The sequence below is a fragment of the Oncorhynchus kisutch genome, unplaced genomic scaffold (assembly GCF_002021735.2).
Source record: "Oncorhynchus kisutch isolate 150728-3 unplaced genomic scaffold, Okis_V2 scaffold857, whole genome shotgun sequence".
Lineage (NCBI taxonomy): Eukaryota > Metazoa > Chordata > Actinopteri > Salmoniformes > Salmonidae > Oncorhynchus > Oncorhynchus kisutch.
The window spans coordinates 75001-91108 of record NW_022262802.1 but is presented as its reverse complement, the minus strand read 5'-3'; the positions used below and the strand labels follow the sequence as shown (position 1 = coordinate 91108).

The 16108-nt window shown below is 43.5% G+C and overlaps 1 protein-coding gene across 1 annotated transcript in view; it reads left to right on the top strand.

Annotated features, from left to right (window-relative positions):
• Window positions 1-13211: 13211 nt before the first annotated feature.
• Window positions 13212-16108, top strand: part of LOC116362653 (TBC1 domain family member 1) — a gene marked incomplete at its 3' end in the record, with an annotated part of 69922 nt that continues 67025 nt past the window's right edge. Inside the window, exon 1 of the mRNA XM_031816707.1 lies at window positions 13212-13688. Within this exon, the coding sequence (XP_031672567.1) occupies window positions 13632-13688 (57 nt within the window). The remainder of the gene's footprint in view (window positions 13689-16108) is intronic.

Sequence of the window (16108 nt, the reverse complement as noted above, 5' to 3'; positions counted from 1 at the left end):
GTTGATGCACACATCAACAACCCATGATCAATAACATGGAAAGAGCTGCGCTGAAATCCCAACAACAGCTCCAACTCCCATCCTATTATCCAATTCATCTGAGCCAGTTCAGTACATGTTTATTTTAACCAATCAGCAGTCATCTGAGCCAGTTCAGTTTAGACCGTCCCCTCGCCATACCCGGGCGCGAACCAGGGACCCTCTGCACACATCAACAACAGTCACCCACCGAAGCGTCGTTACCCATCGCTCCACAGAAGCCGCGGCCCTTGCAGAGCAAAGGGGGAACCACTACTTCAAGGTCTTAGAGCAGGTGACGTCACCGATTGAAACGCTATTTAGCGCGAACACCGCTAACTAAGCTAGCCGTTTCACATCCGTTACATCTATATGCTGAAAGTCAGTAGTTAACTTGTTCTCTGCAAAATATATATATATATATTAAAAAAAATAGCATTGTATTTGGTCAAACCACAATTCCCTCCATCAGTTTAGTCAGAGCAGGCAGCGAACTGATTGTTTGGCTTTTAGAGCCAGCAAGAGTGCGTTTTGCTATCTTTAGGTAGTGAAATGACTTTAGTTTCCACCCACGCATGTGGGGACACAGTCCTTTCTGGCTTTAGGGGCGACCATACAGTCTCCTAGCATTCTCTATAGTTTACCCATCTAGGTTGTCTATATCTAGTGGTAATACAGTCTGCTACCATTCTCTATAGTTTACCCATCTAGGTTGTCTATATCTAGTGGTAATACAGTCTGCTATCATTCTCTATAGTTTACCATCTAGGTTGTCTATATCTAGTGGTAATACAGTCTGCTAGTATTCTCAATAGGTACCCATCTAGGTTGTCTATATTTAGTGGTAATGCGGTCTGCTACCAGTCTCTATAGTTGACCATCTAGGTTGTATATATCTAGTGGTAATGTGGTCTGCTACCATTCTCTATAGTTTTACCCATCTAGGTTGTCTATATCTAGTGGTAATACAGTCTGCTACCATTCTCTATAGGTACCCATCTAGGTTGTCTATATCTAGTGGTAATACAGTCTGCTAGCATTCTCTATAGTTTACCCATCTAGGTTGTCTATATCTGGTGTTAATACAGTCTGCTAGTATTCTCAATAGTTACCCATCTAGGTTGTCTATATCTAGTGGTAATACTGTCTGCTACCATTCTCTATAGTTTACCCATCTAGGTTGTCTATATCTAGTGTATTTTCCTTATTGACGGTTCACTGTTCAATGTTGTCATAAATCTTCTGTTTGTCACTGAAGTGTATGCAAATAGATTATAGAATGAGAGCGAGAGATGGCAGAGAGCATTTTTTAAATTGTTAATTTGTGATTGCCAAAGCAAGTGAAAAACGATTGTCCCCCCCCCCCCATGCCAATAAAGCCCCCTTTTGAATTGAGAGCGCAGAGATTCAACTACATTTTGTGCCACCAGGTGACGTCGTTGAACACTTAAAAAAATAAAATAAAAAAGTTAAGTCACTTTTCGTCGCGATTCGTGTTTGATAAAAGTTAAATTCATGATTTTTTTTGTAACTTCCTCTTCTTCAGAGGTCCGACTCTCAGTTCCATCTTGATTTTGAAAGTAGCCTTTTCCCGAACTACTTAGTAGCCGAGTCTAATTCCACAGTTTCAATCTCTGTGTTTTTTTTTTACTGGTGTGTATAACCCAAATGTATAAGTCAGTGATTTACAGAAAAACAGTCAGTCAGTTACTCATCAAACCCGTCTTCAGAGAAGGTGGCATGTTGCAACCCATTATGTTTTTATCTCTACTTTGCACATTCTTCCATTGCAAATCTACCATTCCAGTGTTTTACTTGCTATATTGTATTTACTTCGCCATCATGGCCTTTTTATCTTTACCTCCCTTATCTCACCTCATTTGCTCACATCATATATAGACTTGTTTATACTGTATTATTGACTGTTATGTCTGTTTTACTCCATGTGTAACTCTGTGTTGTTGTATCTGTCGAACTGCTTTGCTTTATCTTGGTCAGGGTCGCAATTGTAAATGAGAACTTGTTCTGAACTAGCCTACCTGGTTAAATAAAGGTCAAATAAATAAATAAATAATAAATTAATTAATTAAATAAATAGAAATGTAGCTACTCGTTTGGATCAACAGTACGTCCCATCCATGGGATTTAGTGTCTTCTAGTTCTCGTTTCCTTCCGGAAGTTGATCAATCCGCTTCCCCTCATAAAGAAAATGGACAAAGTTAATCAAAAACTTTTCTTACAATCTGAACTCGTTCATATCTTGAAATAAGTATTTTATTTGTGTGTGTGTGTTTTTGACCGTTCTTATCATAGACAAAGTGTCGTCCCCCGGTGTCCAGACGTTAGTGTTGTATTTGACAGCTTGAGACGGACGGAGGGTGAAACCGGAGGGTCAGAAACAGCGGTTCATTACCGGGAGGGAAGCTTCGACCGGAGGCATCACGTCCACTTTGTTCCGTTCAGAACCAACCGAGGGAGAAAAACACCGTCTCCCTGTAACTTAACTAGTGGTTAGATAGTTGTTTAACTAGTTGTTTAGCTAGTTACTGTAGCTCAATCTCCCGGTAAAGGTTTTACGGCGGATGGGATGAAAGCACGACTACAAAGATTCAATTTATTCAATGTCAAGACGGAGACCAAAGCTGTAAGTTAAATCTTTCTTAAAAACATTTTATCTCGTGTTTTCCTGCTCTTCTCGTTGGCTTTATAACCAGTCAGCTAGTTAGTTATCAGTAGTTAGATCACCCTACTTAACCAGTCAGCTAGTTAGTTATCAGTAGTTAGATCACCCTACTTAACCAGTCAGCTAGTTAGTTATCAGTAGTTAGATCACCCTACTTAACCAGTCAGCTAGTTAGTTATCAGTAGTTAGATCACCCTACTTAACCAGTCAGCTAGTTAGTTATCAGTAGTTAGATCACCCTACTTAACCAGTCTGCTAGTTAGTTATCAGTAGTTAGATCACCCTACTTAACCAGTCAGCTAGTTAGTTATCAGTAGTTAGATCACCCTACTTAACCAGTCAGCTAGTTAGTTATCAGTAGTTAGATCACCCTACTTAACCAGTCAGCTAGTTAGTTATCAGTAGTTAGATCACCCTACTTAACCAGTCTGCTAGTTAGTTATCAGTAGTTAGATCACCCTACTTAACCAGTCAGCTAGTTAGTTATCAGTAGTTAGATCACCCTACTTAACCAGTCTGCTAGTTAGTTATCAGTAGTTAGATCACCCTACTTAACCAGTCTGCTAGTTAGTTATCAGTACAGAACCTACAGTAGTTAGATCACCCTACTTAACCAGTCTGCTAGTTAGTTATCAGTACAGAACCTACAGTAGTTAGATCACCCTACTTAACCAGTCAGCTAGTTAGTTATCACTACAGAACCTACAGTAGTTAGATCACCCTACTTAACCAGTCTGCTAGTTAGTTATCAGTACAGAACCTACAGTAGTTAGATCACCCTACTAACCAGTCAGCTGGTTAGTTATCAGTACAGAACTTACAGTAGTTAGATCACCCTACTTAACCAGTCAGCTAGTTAGTTATCAGTAGTTAGATCACCCTACTTAACCAGTCAGCTAGTTAGTTATCAGTAGTTAGATCACCCTACTTAACCAGTCTGCTAGTTAGTTATCAGTACATAACTTACAGTAGTTAGATCACCCTACTTAACCAGTCAGCTAGTTAGTTATCAGTAGTTAGATCACCCTACTTAACCAGTCAGCTAGTTAGTTATCAGTACAGAACTTACAGTAGTTAGATCACCCTACTTAACCAGTCAGCTAGTTAGTTATCAGTAGTTAGATCACCCTACTTAACCAGTCAGCTAGTTAGTTATCACTACAGAACCTACAGTAGTTAGATCACCCTACTTAACCAGTCTGCTAGTTAGTTATCAGTACAGAACCTACAGTAGTTAGATCACCCTACTTAACCAGTCAGCTAGTTAGTTATCACTACAGAACCTACAGTAGTTAGATCACCCTAATTAACCAGTCAGCTAGTTAGTTATCAGTACAGAACCTACAGTAGTTAGATCACCCTACTTAACCAGTCTGCTAGTTAGTTATCAGTAGTTAGATCACCCTACTTAACCAGTCTGCTAGTTAGTTATCACTGCAGAACTTACAGTAGTTAGACCAAGCTACTTAACCAGTCAGCTAACTAGTTATCAGTACTGAAATTACAGTAGTTAATCACCCTACTTAACCAGTCAGCTAGTTAGTTATCAGTAGTTAGATCACCCTACTTAACCAGTCAGCTAGTTAGTTATCAGTAGTTAGATCACTTAACCAGTCAGCTAGTTAGTTATCAGTAGTTAGATCACCCTACTTAACCAGTCAGCTAGTTAGTTATCAGTAGTTAGATCACCCTACTTAACCAGTCAGCTAGTTAGTTATCAGTAGTTAGATCACCCTACTTAACCAGTCAGCTAGTTAGTTATCAGTAGTTAGATCACCCTACTTAACCAGTCTGCTAGTTAGTTATCAGTAGTTAGATCACCCTACTTAACCAGTCTGCTAGTTAGTTATCAGTAGTTAGATCACCCTACTTAACCAGTCAGCTAGTTAGTTATCAGTAGTTAGATCACCCTACTTAACCAGTCAGCTAGTTAGTTATCAGTAGTTAGATCACTTAACCAGTCAGCTAGTTAGTTATCAGTAGTTAGATCACCCTACTTAACCAGTCAGCTAGTTAGTTATCAGTAGTTAGATCACCCTACTTAACCAGTCAGCTAGTTAGTTATCAGTAGTTAGATCACCCTACTTAACCAGTCAGCTAGTTAGTTATCAGTAGTTAGATCACCCTACTTAACCAGTCAGCTAGTTAGTTATCAGTAGTTAGATCACCCTACTTAACCAGTCAGCTAGTTAGTTATCAGTAGTTAGATCACCCTACTTAACCAGTCAGCTAGTTAGTTATCAGTAGTTAGATCACCCTACTTAACCAGTCAGCTAGTTAGTTATCAGTAGTTAGATCACTTAACCAGTCAGCTAGTTAGTTATCAGTAGTTAGATCACTTAACCAGTCTGGTTGTTGGCTCATTAAAGGTTATTTTATATACTTTGTGTTGATTTGTTCACTAAATCTTTGACACGTTAACTTCCTGTTGCTTTATTCAGGGGCGTTGATAGTTTGTAACACAGGTCGCAATTGTAAATGAGAACTTGTTCTCAACTTGCCTACCTGGTTAAATAAAGGTAAAATAAAAAAAATAAAAAATAAAATTATTTATTTTAATTTCACCTTTATTTAACCAGGTAGGCTAGTTGAGAACACCTTTATTTAACCAGGTAGGCTAGTTGAGAACACCTTTTATTTAACCAGGTAGGCTAGTGAAACACCTTTATTTAACCAGGTAGCTAGTTGAGAACACCTTATTTAACCAGTAGGCTATGAGAAACACCTTTATTTAACCAGGTAGGCAGTTGAGAACACCTTTATTTAACCAGGTAGGCTAGTTGAGAACACCTATTTAACCAGTAGGCTAGTTGAGAACACCTTTATTTACCGTAGTAGTTGAGAACACCTTTATTTGAACCAGGAATTAGGCTAGTTGAAGTAACACCCTTTTTTAACCATGGTATGCTAGTTGAAGAACACCTTTATTTAACCCAGTTAGGCTAGTTGAAGAACACCTTTATTATACCAGGTGGCTAGTTTGTAGAACACCTTATTAACCATGTTAGGCTAGTTGAAGAACACCTTTTATTTAACCAATGGTAGGCTAGTTTGAGAACACCTTTATTTAACCAGTAAGGTAGGCTATTGAGAACACCTTATTTAACCAGGTAGGCTAGTTGAGAACACCTTTATTTAACCAGGTAGGCTAGTTGAGAACACCTTTATTAACCATTAGGCTAGTTGAGAACACCTTTTTTAACAGGTAGCTAGTTGAGAACACCTATTTAACCAGGTAGGCTAGTTGAGAACACCTTTATTACCAGGTTAGGCTAGTTGAGAACACCTTTATTTAACAGTAGAGACAAAGTTTGAGAACACCTTTATTTACCAGGTGCTNGACAGAGACAGAGAGAGAGAGAGAGACAGAGGACAGAGAGAGAGAGAGAGAGAGCAGAGAGAGAGAGAGAGAGAGAGGAGAGAGCAGGAGAGACCGAGGGAGAGACAGAGAGCAACAGAGGGAGACAGAGAGCTGGAGAGGGAGACAGAGGGAGAGACCGAGAGAGAGTTTAGTTTATTAGGATCCTCATTAACTACTGAACATGCAGCAGCTACTCTCCCCGGGGGGCCACATGCAGCAGCTACTCTCCCCGGGGGGCCACATGCAGCAGCTACTCTCCCTGGGGGGCCACATGCAGCAGCTACTCTCCCGGGGGGCCACATGCAGCAGCTACTCTCCCCGGGGGGGCCACATGCAGCAGCTACTCTCCGGGGGGGCCACATGCAGCAGCTACTCTCCCCGGGGGGGGCACATGCAGCAGCTACTCTCCCCGGGGGGGCCACATGCAGCAGCTACTCTCCCCGGGGGGGCCACATGCAGCAGCTACCTCTCCCGGGGGGGCCACATTGCAGCAGCTACTCTCCCCGGGGGGGCCACATGCAGCAGCTACTCTCCCGGGGGGCCCACATGCAGCAGCTACTCTCCCCGGGGGGGCCACATGCAGCAGCTACTCTCCCCGGGGGGGCCACATGCAGCAGCTACTCTCCCGGGGGGGCCACATGCAGCAGCTACTCTCCGGGGGGGCCACATGCAGCAGCTACTCTCCCCGGGGGGGGCCACATGCAGCAGCTACCTCTCCCCGGGGGGGCCACATGCAGCAGCTACTCTCCCGGGGGGGCCACATGCAGCAGCTACTCTCCCCGGGGGGGCCACATGCAGCAGCTACTCTCCCCGGGGGGGCCACATGCAGCAGCTACTCTCCCCGGGGGGGGCCACATGCAGCAGCTACTCTCCCCGGGGGGGCCACATGCAGCAGCTACTCTCCCCGGGGGGCCACATGCAGCAGCTACTCTCCCCCGGGGGGGCCACATGCAGCAGCTACTCTCCCCGGGGGGGGCCACATGCAGCAGCTACTCTCCCGGGGGGCCACATGCAGCAGTCTACTCTCCCCGGGGGGCCACATGCAGCAGCTACTCTCCCGGGGGGCCCACATGCAGCAGCTACTCTCCCCGGGGGGGCCACATGCAGCAGCTACTCTCCCCGGGGGCCACATGCAGCAGCTACTCTCCCCGGGGGGCCACATGCAGCAGCTACTCTCCCCGGGGGGCCACATGCAGCAGCTACTCTCCCCGGGGGGGCCACATGCAGCAGCTACTCTCCCCGGGGGGGCCACATGCAGCAGCTACTCTCCCCGGGGGGCCACATGCAGCAGCTACTCTCCCCGGGGGGGCCACATGCAGCAGCTACTCTCCCGGGGGGGCCACATGCAGCAGCTACTCTCCCCGGGGGGGCCACATGCAGCAGCTACTCTCCCGGGGGGGCCACATGCAGCAGCTACTCTCCCCGGGGGGCCACATGCAGCAGCTACTCTCCCCGGGGGGGGCCACATGCAGCAGCTACTCTCCCCGGGGGGGCCACATGCAGCAGCTACTCTCCCCGGGGGGCCACATGCAGCAGCTACTCTCCCCGGGGGGGGGGCCACATAAAATATAGAATAAATAATAAAATAAAAATATAGAAATACATGCAGTAAAAACCAGTTCTAGAAAAGATTAAATTATATATAAATTAAATTACATTTCATTTTAACTACAAAATACAACTAAAATAAAGTTATACACTGAGTGTACAAATCATTAGGAACACCTGCTCTCTCCATCACACAGACTGACCAGGTGAATCATTAGGAACACCTGCTCTCTCCATCACACAGACTGACCAGGTGAATCATTAGGAACACCTGCTCTCTCCATCACACAGACTGACCAGGTGAATCATTAGGAACACCTGCTCTCTCCATCACACAGACTGACCAGGTGAATCATTAGGAACACCTGCTCTCTCCATCACACAGACTGACCAGGTGAATCATTAGGAACACCTGCTCTCTCCATCACACAGACTGACCAGGTGAATCATTAGGAACACCTGCTCTTTCCATGACACAGACTGACCAGGTTAATCATTAGGAACACCTGCTCTCTCCATCACACAGACTGACCAGGTGAATCATTAGGAACACCTGCTCTCTCCATCACACAGACTGACCAGGTGAATCATTAGGAACACCTGCTCTTTCCATGACACAGACTGACCAGGTTAATCATTAGGAACACCTGCTCTCTCCATCACACAGACTGACCAGGTGAATCATTAGGAACACCTGCTCTCTCCATGACACAGACTGACCAGGTGAATCATTAGGAACACCTTGCTCTCTCCATGACACAGACTGACCAGGTGAATCATTAGGAACACCTGCTCTCTCCAGGACACAGACTGACCAGGTGAATCATTAGGAACACCTGCTCTCTCCATCACACAGACTGACCAGGTGAATCATTAGGAACACCTGCTCTTTCCATGACACAGACTGACCAGGTTAATCATTAGGAACACCTGCTCTCTCCATCACACAGACTGACCAGGTGAATCATTAGGAACACCTGCTCTCTCCATGACACAGACTGACCAGGTGAATCATTAGGAACACCTGCTCTCTCCAGGACACAGACTGACCAGGTGAATCATTAGGAACACCTGCTCTATCCATGACACAGACTGACCAGGTGAATCATTAGGAACACCTGCTCTCTCCATCACACAGACTGACCAGGTGAATCATTAGGAACACCTGCTCTCTCCATCACACAGACTGACCAGGTGAATCATTAGGAACACCTGCTCTCTCCTTGACAGACGAATCATTAGGAACACCTGCTCTCTCCATCACACAGACTGACCAGGTTAATCATTAGGAACACCTGCTCTCTCCATGACACAGACTGACCAGGTGAATCATTAGGAACACCTGCTTTCTCCATCACACAGACTGACCAGGTGAATCATTAGGAACACCTGCTCTCTCCATGACACAGACTGACCAGGTGAATCATTAGGAACACCTGCTCTCTCCATGACACAGACTGACCAGGTGAATCATTAGGAACACCTGCTCTTTCCATGACACAGACTGACTAGGTGAATCATTAGGAACACCTGCTCTCTCCATGACACAGACTGACCAGGTGAATCATTAGGAACACTGCTCTCTCCTTGACAGACTGACCAGGTGAATCATTAGGAACACCTGCTCTCTCCATGACACAGACTGACCAGATGAATCATTAGGAACACCTGCTCTCTCCTTGACAGACTGACCAGGTGAATCATTAGGAACACCTGCTCTCTCCATGACACAGACTGACCAGGTGAATCCAGGTGAAAGATATGATCCCTTATTGATGTCACTTGTTAAATCCACTTCAATCAGTGTAGAGATGAAGCCTTGAGATAAATGAGACATGGATTGTGTGTGTCATTCAGAGGGTGAATGGGCAAGACAACAGATTGAAGTGCCTTTGTACAGGGGTATAATCGTAGGTGCCAGGCGCACTGGTTTGAGTGTGTCAAGAACTGCAACGCTGCTGGGTTTTTTACACTCAACAATTTCCTCTGTATCAAGAACGGTCCACCACCCAAAAGGACATCCAGCCAACTTTGACACAACTGTGGGAAGCATTGGGGTCAACATGGACCAGCATCCCTGTGGAACGCTTTCAACACCTTGTAGAGTCAACATGGACCAGCATCCCTGTGGAAGGCTTTCAACACCTTGTAGAGTCAACATGGACCAGCATCCCTGTGGAAGGCTTTCCACACCTTGTAGAGTCAACATGGACCAGCATCCCTGTGGAAGGCTTTCAACACCTTGTAGAGTCAACATGGGCCAGCATCCCTGTGGAAGGCTTTACACACCTTGTAGAGTCAACATGGACCAGCATCCCTGGGGAAGGCTTTGCACACCTTGTAGAGTCAACATGGACCAGCATCCCTGGGGAACGCTTTCAACACCTTGTAGAGTCCATGTCCTGACGAATTGAGGCTGTTCTGAGGACAAACCAGGGTTACCACACTGTACATATCTGATGTTAAAGAAGCTTCCATTGAAGATGCCCTGAGAGACAGTTCGCTGTACATTGACGATGCCCTGAGAGGCAGCTCGCTGTACATTGACGATGCCCTGAGAGACAGCTCGCTGTACATTGAAGATGCCCTGAGAGACAGCTCGCTGTACATTGAAGATGCCCTGAGAGACAGCTGGCTGTACATTGAAGATGCCCTGAGAGACAGCTGGCTGTACATTGAAGATGCCCTGAGAGACAGCTGGCTGTACATTGAAGATGCCCTGAGAGACAGCTCACTGTACATTGAAGATGCCCTGAGAGACAGCTCGCTGTACATTGAAGATGCCCTGAGAGACAGCTCGCTGTACATTGAAGATGCCCTGAGAGACAGCTCGCTGTACATTGAAGATGCCCTGAGAGACAGCTCGCTGTACATTGAAGATGCCCTGAGAGACAGCTGGCTGTACATTGAAGATGCCCTGAGAGACAGCTCGCTGTAAATATCTGATGTTTAGAGAAGCTTCCATTGAAGATGCCCTGAGGGACAGCTCGCTGTACATTGAAGAAGGCCTGAGAGACAGCTCGCTGTACATTGAAGATGCCCTGAGAGACAGCTCGCTGTACATTGAAGATGCCCTGAGATACATTGAAGATGCCCTGAGGGACAGCTCGCTGTACATTGACGATGCCCTGAGAGACAGCTCGCTGTACATTGAAGATGCCCCTGAGAGACAGCTCGCTGTACATTGACGATGCCCTGAGAGACAGCTGGCTGTACATATCTGATGTTTCGAGAAGCTTCCATTGAACAACAGTCTCTGGGTTCTATTGGCGGAAGTAGCTCTCCGACCACGTGATGTAAAACCCATACCAATTTATGATCACATCAATGGGTTGTTGATGCACACATCAACAACCCATGATCAATAACATGGAAAGAGCTGCGCTGAAATCCCAACAACAGCTCCAACTCCCATCCTATTATCCAATTCATCTGAGCCAGTTCAGTACATGTTTATTTTAACCAATCAGCAGTCATCTGAGCCAGTTCAGTTTAGACCGTCCCCTCGCCCATACCCGGGCGCGAACCAGGGACCCTCTGCACACATCAACAACAGTCACCCACCGAAGCGTCGTTACCCATCGCTCCACAGAAGCCGCGGCCCTTGCAGAGCAAAGGGGGAACCACTACTTCAAGGTCTTAGAGCAGGTGACGTCACCGATTGAAACGCTATTTAGCGCGAACACCGCTAACTAAGCTAGCCGTTTCACATCCGTTACATCTATATGCTGAAAGTCAGTAGTTAACTTGTTCTCTGCAAAATATATATATATATATATTTAAAAAAATAGCATTGTATTTGGTCAAACCACAATTCCCTCCATCAGTTTAGTCAGAGCAGGCAGCGAACTGATTGTTTGGCTTTTAGAGCCAGCAAAGAGTGCGTTTTGCTATCTTTAGGTAGTGAAATGACTTTAGTTTCCACCCACGCATGTGGGGACACAGTCCTTTCTGGCTTTAGGGGCGACCATACAGTCTCCTAGCATTCTCTATAGTTTACCCATCTAGGTTGTCTATATCTAGTGGTAATACAGTCTGCTACCATTCTCTATAGTTACCCATCTAGGTTGTCTATATCTAGTGGTAATACAGTCTGCTACCATTCTCTATAGTTACCCATCTAGGTTGTCTATATCTAGTGGTAATACAGTCTGCTATCATTCTCTATAGTTTACCATCTAGGTTGTCTATATCTAGTGGTAATACAGTCTGCTAGTATTCTCAATAGTTACCCATCTAGGTTGTCTATATCTAGTGGTAATGCGGTCTGCTACCAGTCTCTATAGTTGACCATCTAGGTTGTATATATCTAGTGGTAATGTGGTCTGCTACCATTCTCTATAGTTTTACCCATCTAGGTTGTCTATATCTGGTGTTAATACAGTCTGCTACCATTCTCTATAGGTACCCATCTAGGTTGTCTATATCTAGTGGTAATACAGTCTGCTAGCATTCTCTATAGTTTACCCATCTAGGTTGTCTATATCTGGTGTTAATACAGTCTGCTAGTATTCTCAATAGTTACCCATCTAGGTTGTCTATATCTAGTGGTAATACTGTCTGCTACCATTCTCTATAGTTTACCCATCTAGGTTGTCTATATCTAGTGTATTTTCCTTATTGACGATAACAATAGTTATTTTGGTTCACTGTTCAATGTTGTCATAAATCTTCTGTTTGTCACTGAAGTGTATGCAAATAGATTTTAGAATGAGAGCGAGAGATGGCAGAGAGAGCATTTTTTTAAATTGTTAATTTGTGATTGCCAAAGCAAGTGAAAACGATTGTCCCCCCCCCCCCCCCCCCCCCATGCCAATAAAGCCCCCTTTTGAATTGAGAGCGCAGAGATTCAACTACATTTTGTGCCACCAGGTGACGTCGTTGAACACTTAAAAAAAAAATGTTAAGTCACTTTTCGTCGCGATTCGTGTTTGATAAAAGTTAAATTCATGATTTTTTTTGTAACTTCCTCTTCTTCAGAGGTCCGAATCTCAGTTCCATCTTGATTTTGAAAGTAGCCTATTCCCGAACTACTTTAGTAGCCGAGTCTAATTCCACAGTTTCAATCTCTGTGTTTTTTTTTTACTGGTGTGTATAACCCAAATGTATAAGTCAGTGATTTACAGAAAAACAGTCAGTCAGTTACTCATCAAACCCGTCTTCAGAGAAGGTGGCATGTTGCAACCCATTATGTTTTTATCTCTACTTTGCACATTCTTCCATTGCAAATCTACCATTCCAGTGTTTTACTTGCTATATTGTATTTACTTCGCCATCATGGCCTTTTTTGCCTTTACCTCCCTTCTCACCTCATTTGCTCACATTGTATATAGACTTGTTTATACTGTATTATTGACTGTATGTCTGTTTTACTCCATGTGTAACTCTGTGTTGTTGTATCTGTCGAACTGCTTTGCTTTATCTTGGTCAGGGTCGCAATTGTAAATGAGAACTTGTTCTGAACTAGCCTACCTGGTTAAATAAAGGTCAAATAAATAAAGAAATAATAAATTAATTAATTAAATAAATAGAAATGTAGCTACTCGTTTGGATCAACAGTACGTCCCATCCATGGGATTTAGTGTCTTCTAGTTCTCGTTTCCTTCCGGAAGTTGATCAATCCGCTTCCCCTCATAAAGAAAATGGACAAAAGTTAATCAAAAACTTTTCTTACAATCTGAACTCGTTCATATCTTGAAATAAGTCTTTTATTTGTGTGTGTGTGTTTTTGACCGTTCTTATCATAGACAAAGTGTCGTCCCCCGGTGTCCAGACGTTAGTGTTGTATTTGACAGCTTGAGACGGACGGAGGGTGAAACCGGAGGGTCAGAAACAGCGGTTCATTACCGGGAGGGAAGCTTCGACCGGAGGCATCACGTCCACTTTGTTCCGTTCAGAACCAACCGAGGGAGAAAAACACCGTCTCCCTGTAACTTAACTAGTGGTTAGATAGTTGTTTAACTAGTTGTTTAGCTAGTTACTGTAGCTCAATCTCCCGGTAAAGGTTTTACGGCGGATGGGATGAAAGCACGACTACAAAGATTCAATTTATTCAATGTCAAGACGGAGACCAAAGCTGTAAGTTAAATCTTTCTTAAAACATTTTATCTCGTGTTTTTCCTGCTCTTCTCGTTGGCTTTATAACCAGTCAGCTAGTTAGTTATCAGTAGTTAGATCACCCTACTTAACCAGTCAGCTAGTTAGTTATCAGTAGTTAGATCACCCTACTTAACCAGTCAGCTAGTTAGTTATCAGTAGTTAGATCACCCTACTTAACCAGTCAGCTAGTTAGTTATCAGTAGTTAGATCACCCTACTTAACCAGTCAGCTAGTTAGTTATCAGTAGTTAGATCACCCTACTTAACCAGTCTGCTAGTTAGTTATCAGTAGTTAGATCACCCTACTTAACCAGTCAGCTAGTTAGTTATCAGTAGTTAGATCACCCTACTTAACCAGTCTGCTAGTTAGTTATCAGTAGTTAGATCACCCTACTTAACCAGTCTGCTAGTTAGTTATCAGTACAGAACCTACAGTAGTTAGATCACCCTACTTAACCAGTCTGCAAGTTAGTTATCAGTACAGAACCTACAGTAGTTAGATCACCCTACTTAACCAGTCAGCTAGTTAGTTATCACTACAGAACCTACAGTAGTTAGATCACCCTACTTAACCAGTCTGCTAGTTAGTTATCAGTACAGAACCTACAGTAGTTAGATCACCCTACTTAACCAGTCAGCTGGTTAGTTATCAGTACAGAACTTACAGTAGTTAGATCACCCTACTTAACCAGTCAGCTAGTTAGTTATCAGTAGTTAGATCACCCTACTTAACCAGTCAGCTAGTTAGTTATCAGTAGTTAGATCACCCTACTTAACCAGTCTGCTAGTTAGTTATCAGTACATAACTTACAGTAGTTAGATCACCCTACTTAACCAGTCAGCTAGTTAGTTATCAGTAGTTAGATCACCCTACTTAACCAGTCAGCTAGTTAGTTATCAGTACAGAACTTACAGTAGTTAGATCACCCTACTTAACCAGTCAGCTAGTTAGTTATCAGTAGTTAGATCACCCTACTTAACCAGTCAGCTAGTTAGTTATCACTACAGAACCTACAGTAGTTAGATCACCCTACTTAACCAGTCTGCTAGTTAGTTATCAGTACAGAACCTACAGTAGTTAGATCACCCTACTTAACCAGTCAGCTAGTTAGTTATCACTACAGAACCTACAGTAGTTAGATCACCCTAATTAACCAGTCAGCTAGTTAGTTATCAGTACAGAACCTACAGTAGTTAGATCACCCTACTTAACCAGTCTGCTAGTTAGTTATCAGTAGTTAGATCACCCTACTTAACCAGTCTGCTAGTTAGTTATCACTGCAGAACTTACAGTAGTTAGACCAAGCTACTTAACCAGTCAGCTAACTAGTTATCAGTACTGAAATTACAGTAGTTAATCACCCTACTTAACCAGTCAGCTAGTTAGTTATCAGTAGTTAGATCACCCTACTTAACCAGTCAGCTAGTTAGTTATCAGTAGTTAGATCACTTAACCAGTCAGCTAGTTAGTTATCAGTAGTTAGATCACCCTACTTAACCAGTCAGCTAGTTAGTTATCAGTAGTTAGATCACCCTACTTAACCAGTCAGCTAGTTAGTTATCAGTAGTTAGATCACTTAACCAGTCAGCTAGTTAGTTATCAGTAGTTAGATCACCCTACTTAACCAGTCAGCTAGTTAGTTATCAGTAGTTAGATCACCCTACTTAACCAGTCAGCTAGTTAGTTATCAGTAGTTAGATCACCCTACTTAACCAGTCAGCTAGTTAGTTATCAGTAGTTAGATCACCCTACTTAACCAGTCAGCTAGTTAGTTATCAGTAGTTAGATCACCCTACTTAACCAGTCAGCTACTTAGTTATCAGTAGTTAGATCACCCTACTTAACCAGTCAGCTAGTTAGTTATCAGTAGTTAGATCACCCTACTTAACCAGTCAGCTAGTTAGTTATCAGTAGTTAGATCACTTAACCAGTCAGCTAGTTAGTTATCAGTAGTTAGATCACCCTACTTAACCAGTCAGCTAGTTAGTTATCAGTAGTTAGATCACCCTACTTAACCAGTCTGGTTGTTAGTTATCAGTAGTTAGATCACCCTACTTAACCAGTCTGGTTGTTAGTTATCAGTAGTTAGATCACCCTACTTAACCAGTCAGCTAGTTAGTTATCAGTAGTTAGATCACTTAACCAGTCAGCTAGTTAGTTATCAGTAGTTAGATCACCCTACTTAACCAGTCAGCTAGTTAGTTATCAGTAGTTAGATCACCCTACTTAACCAGTCTGGTTGTTAGTTATCAGTAGTTAGATCACCCTACTTAACCAGTCAGCTAGTTAGTTATCAGTAGTTAGATCACTTAACCAGTCAGCTAGTTAGTTATCAGTAGTTAGATCACCCTACTTAACCAGTCTGGTTGTTAGTTATCAGTAGTTAGATCACCCTACTT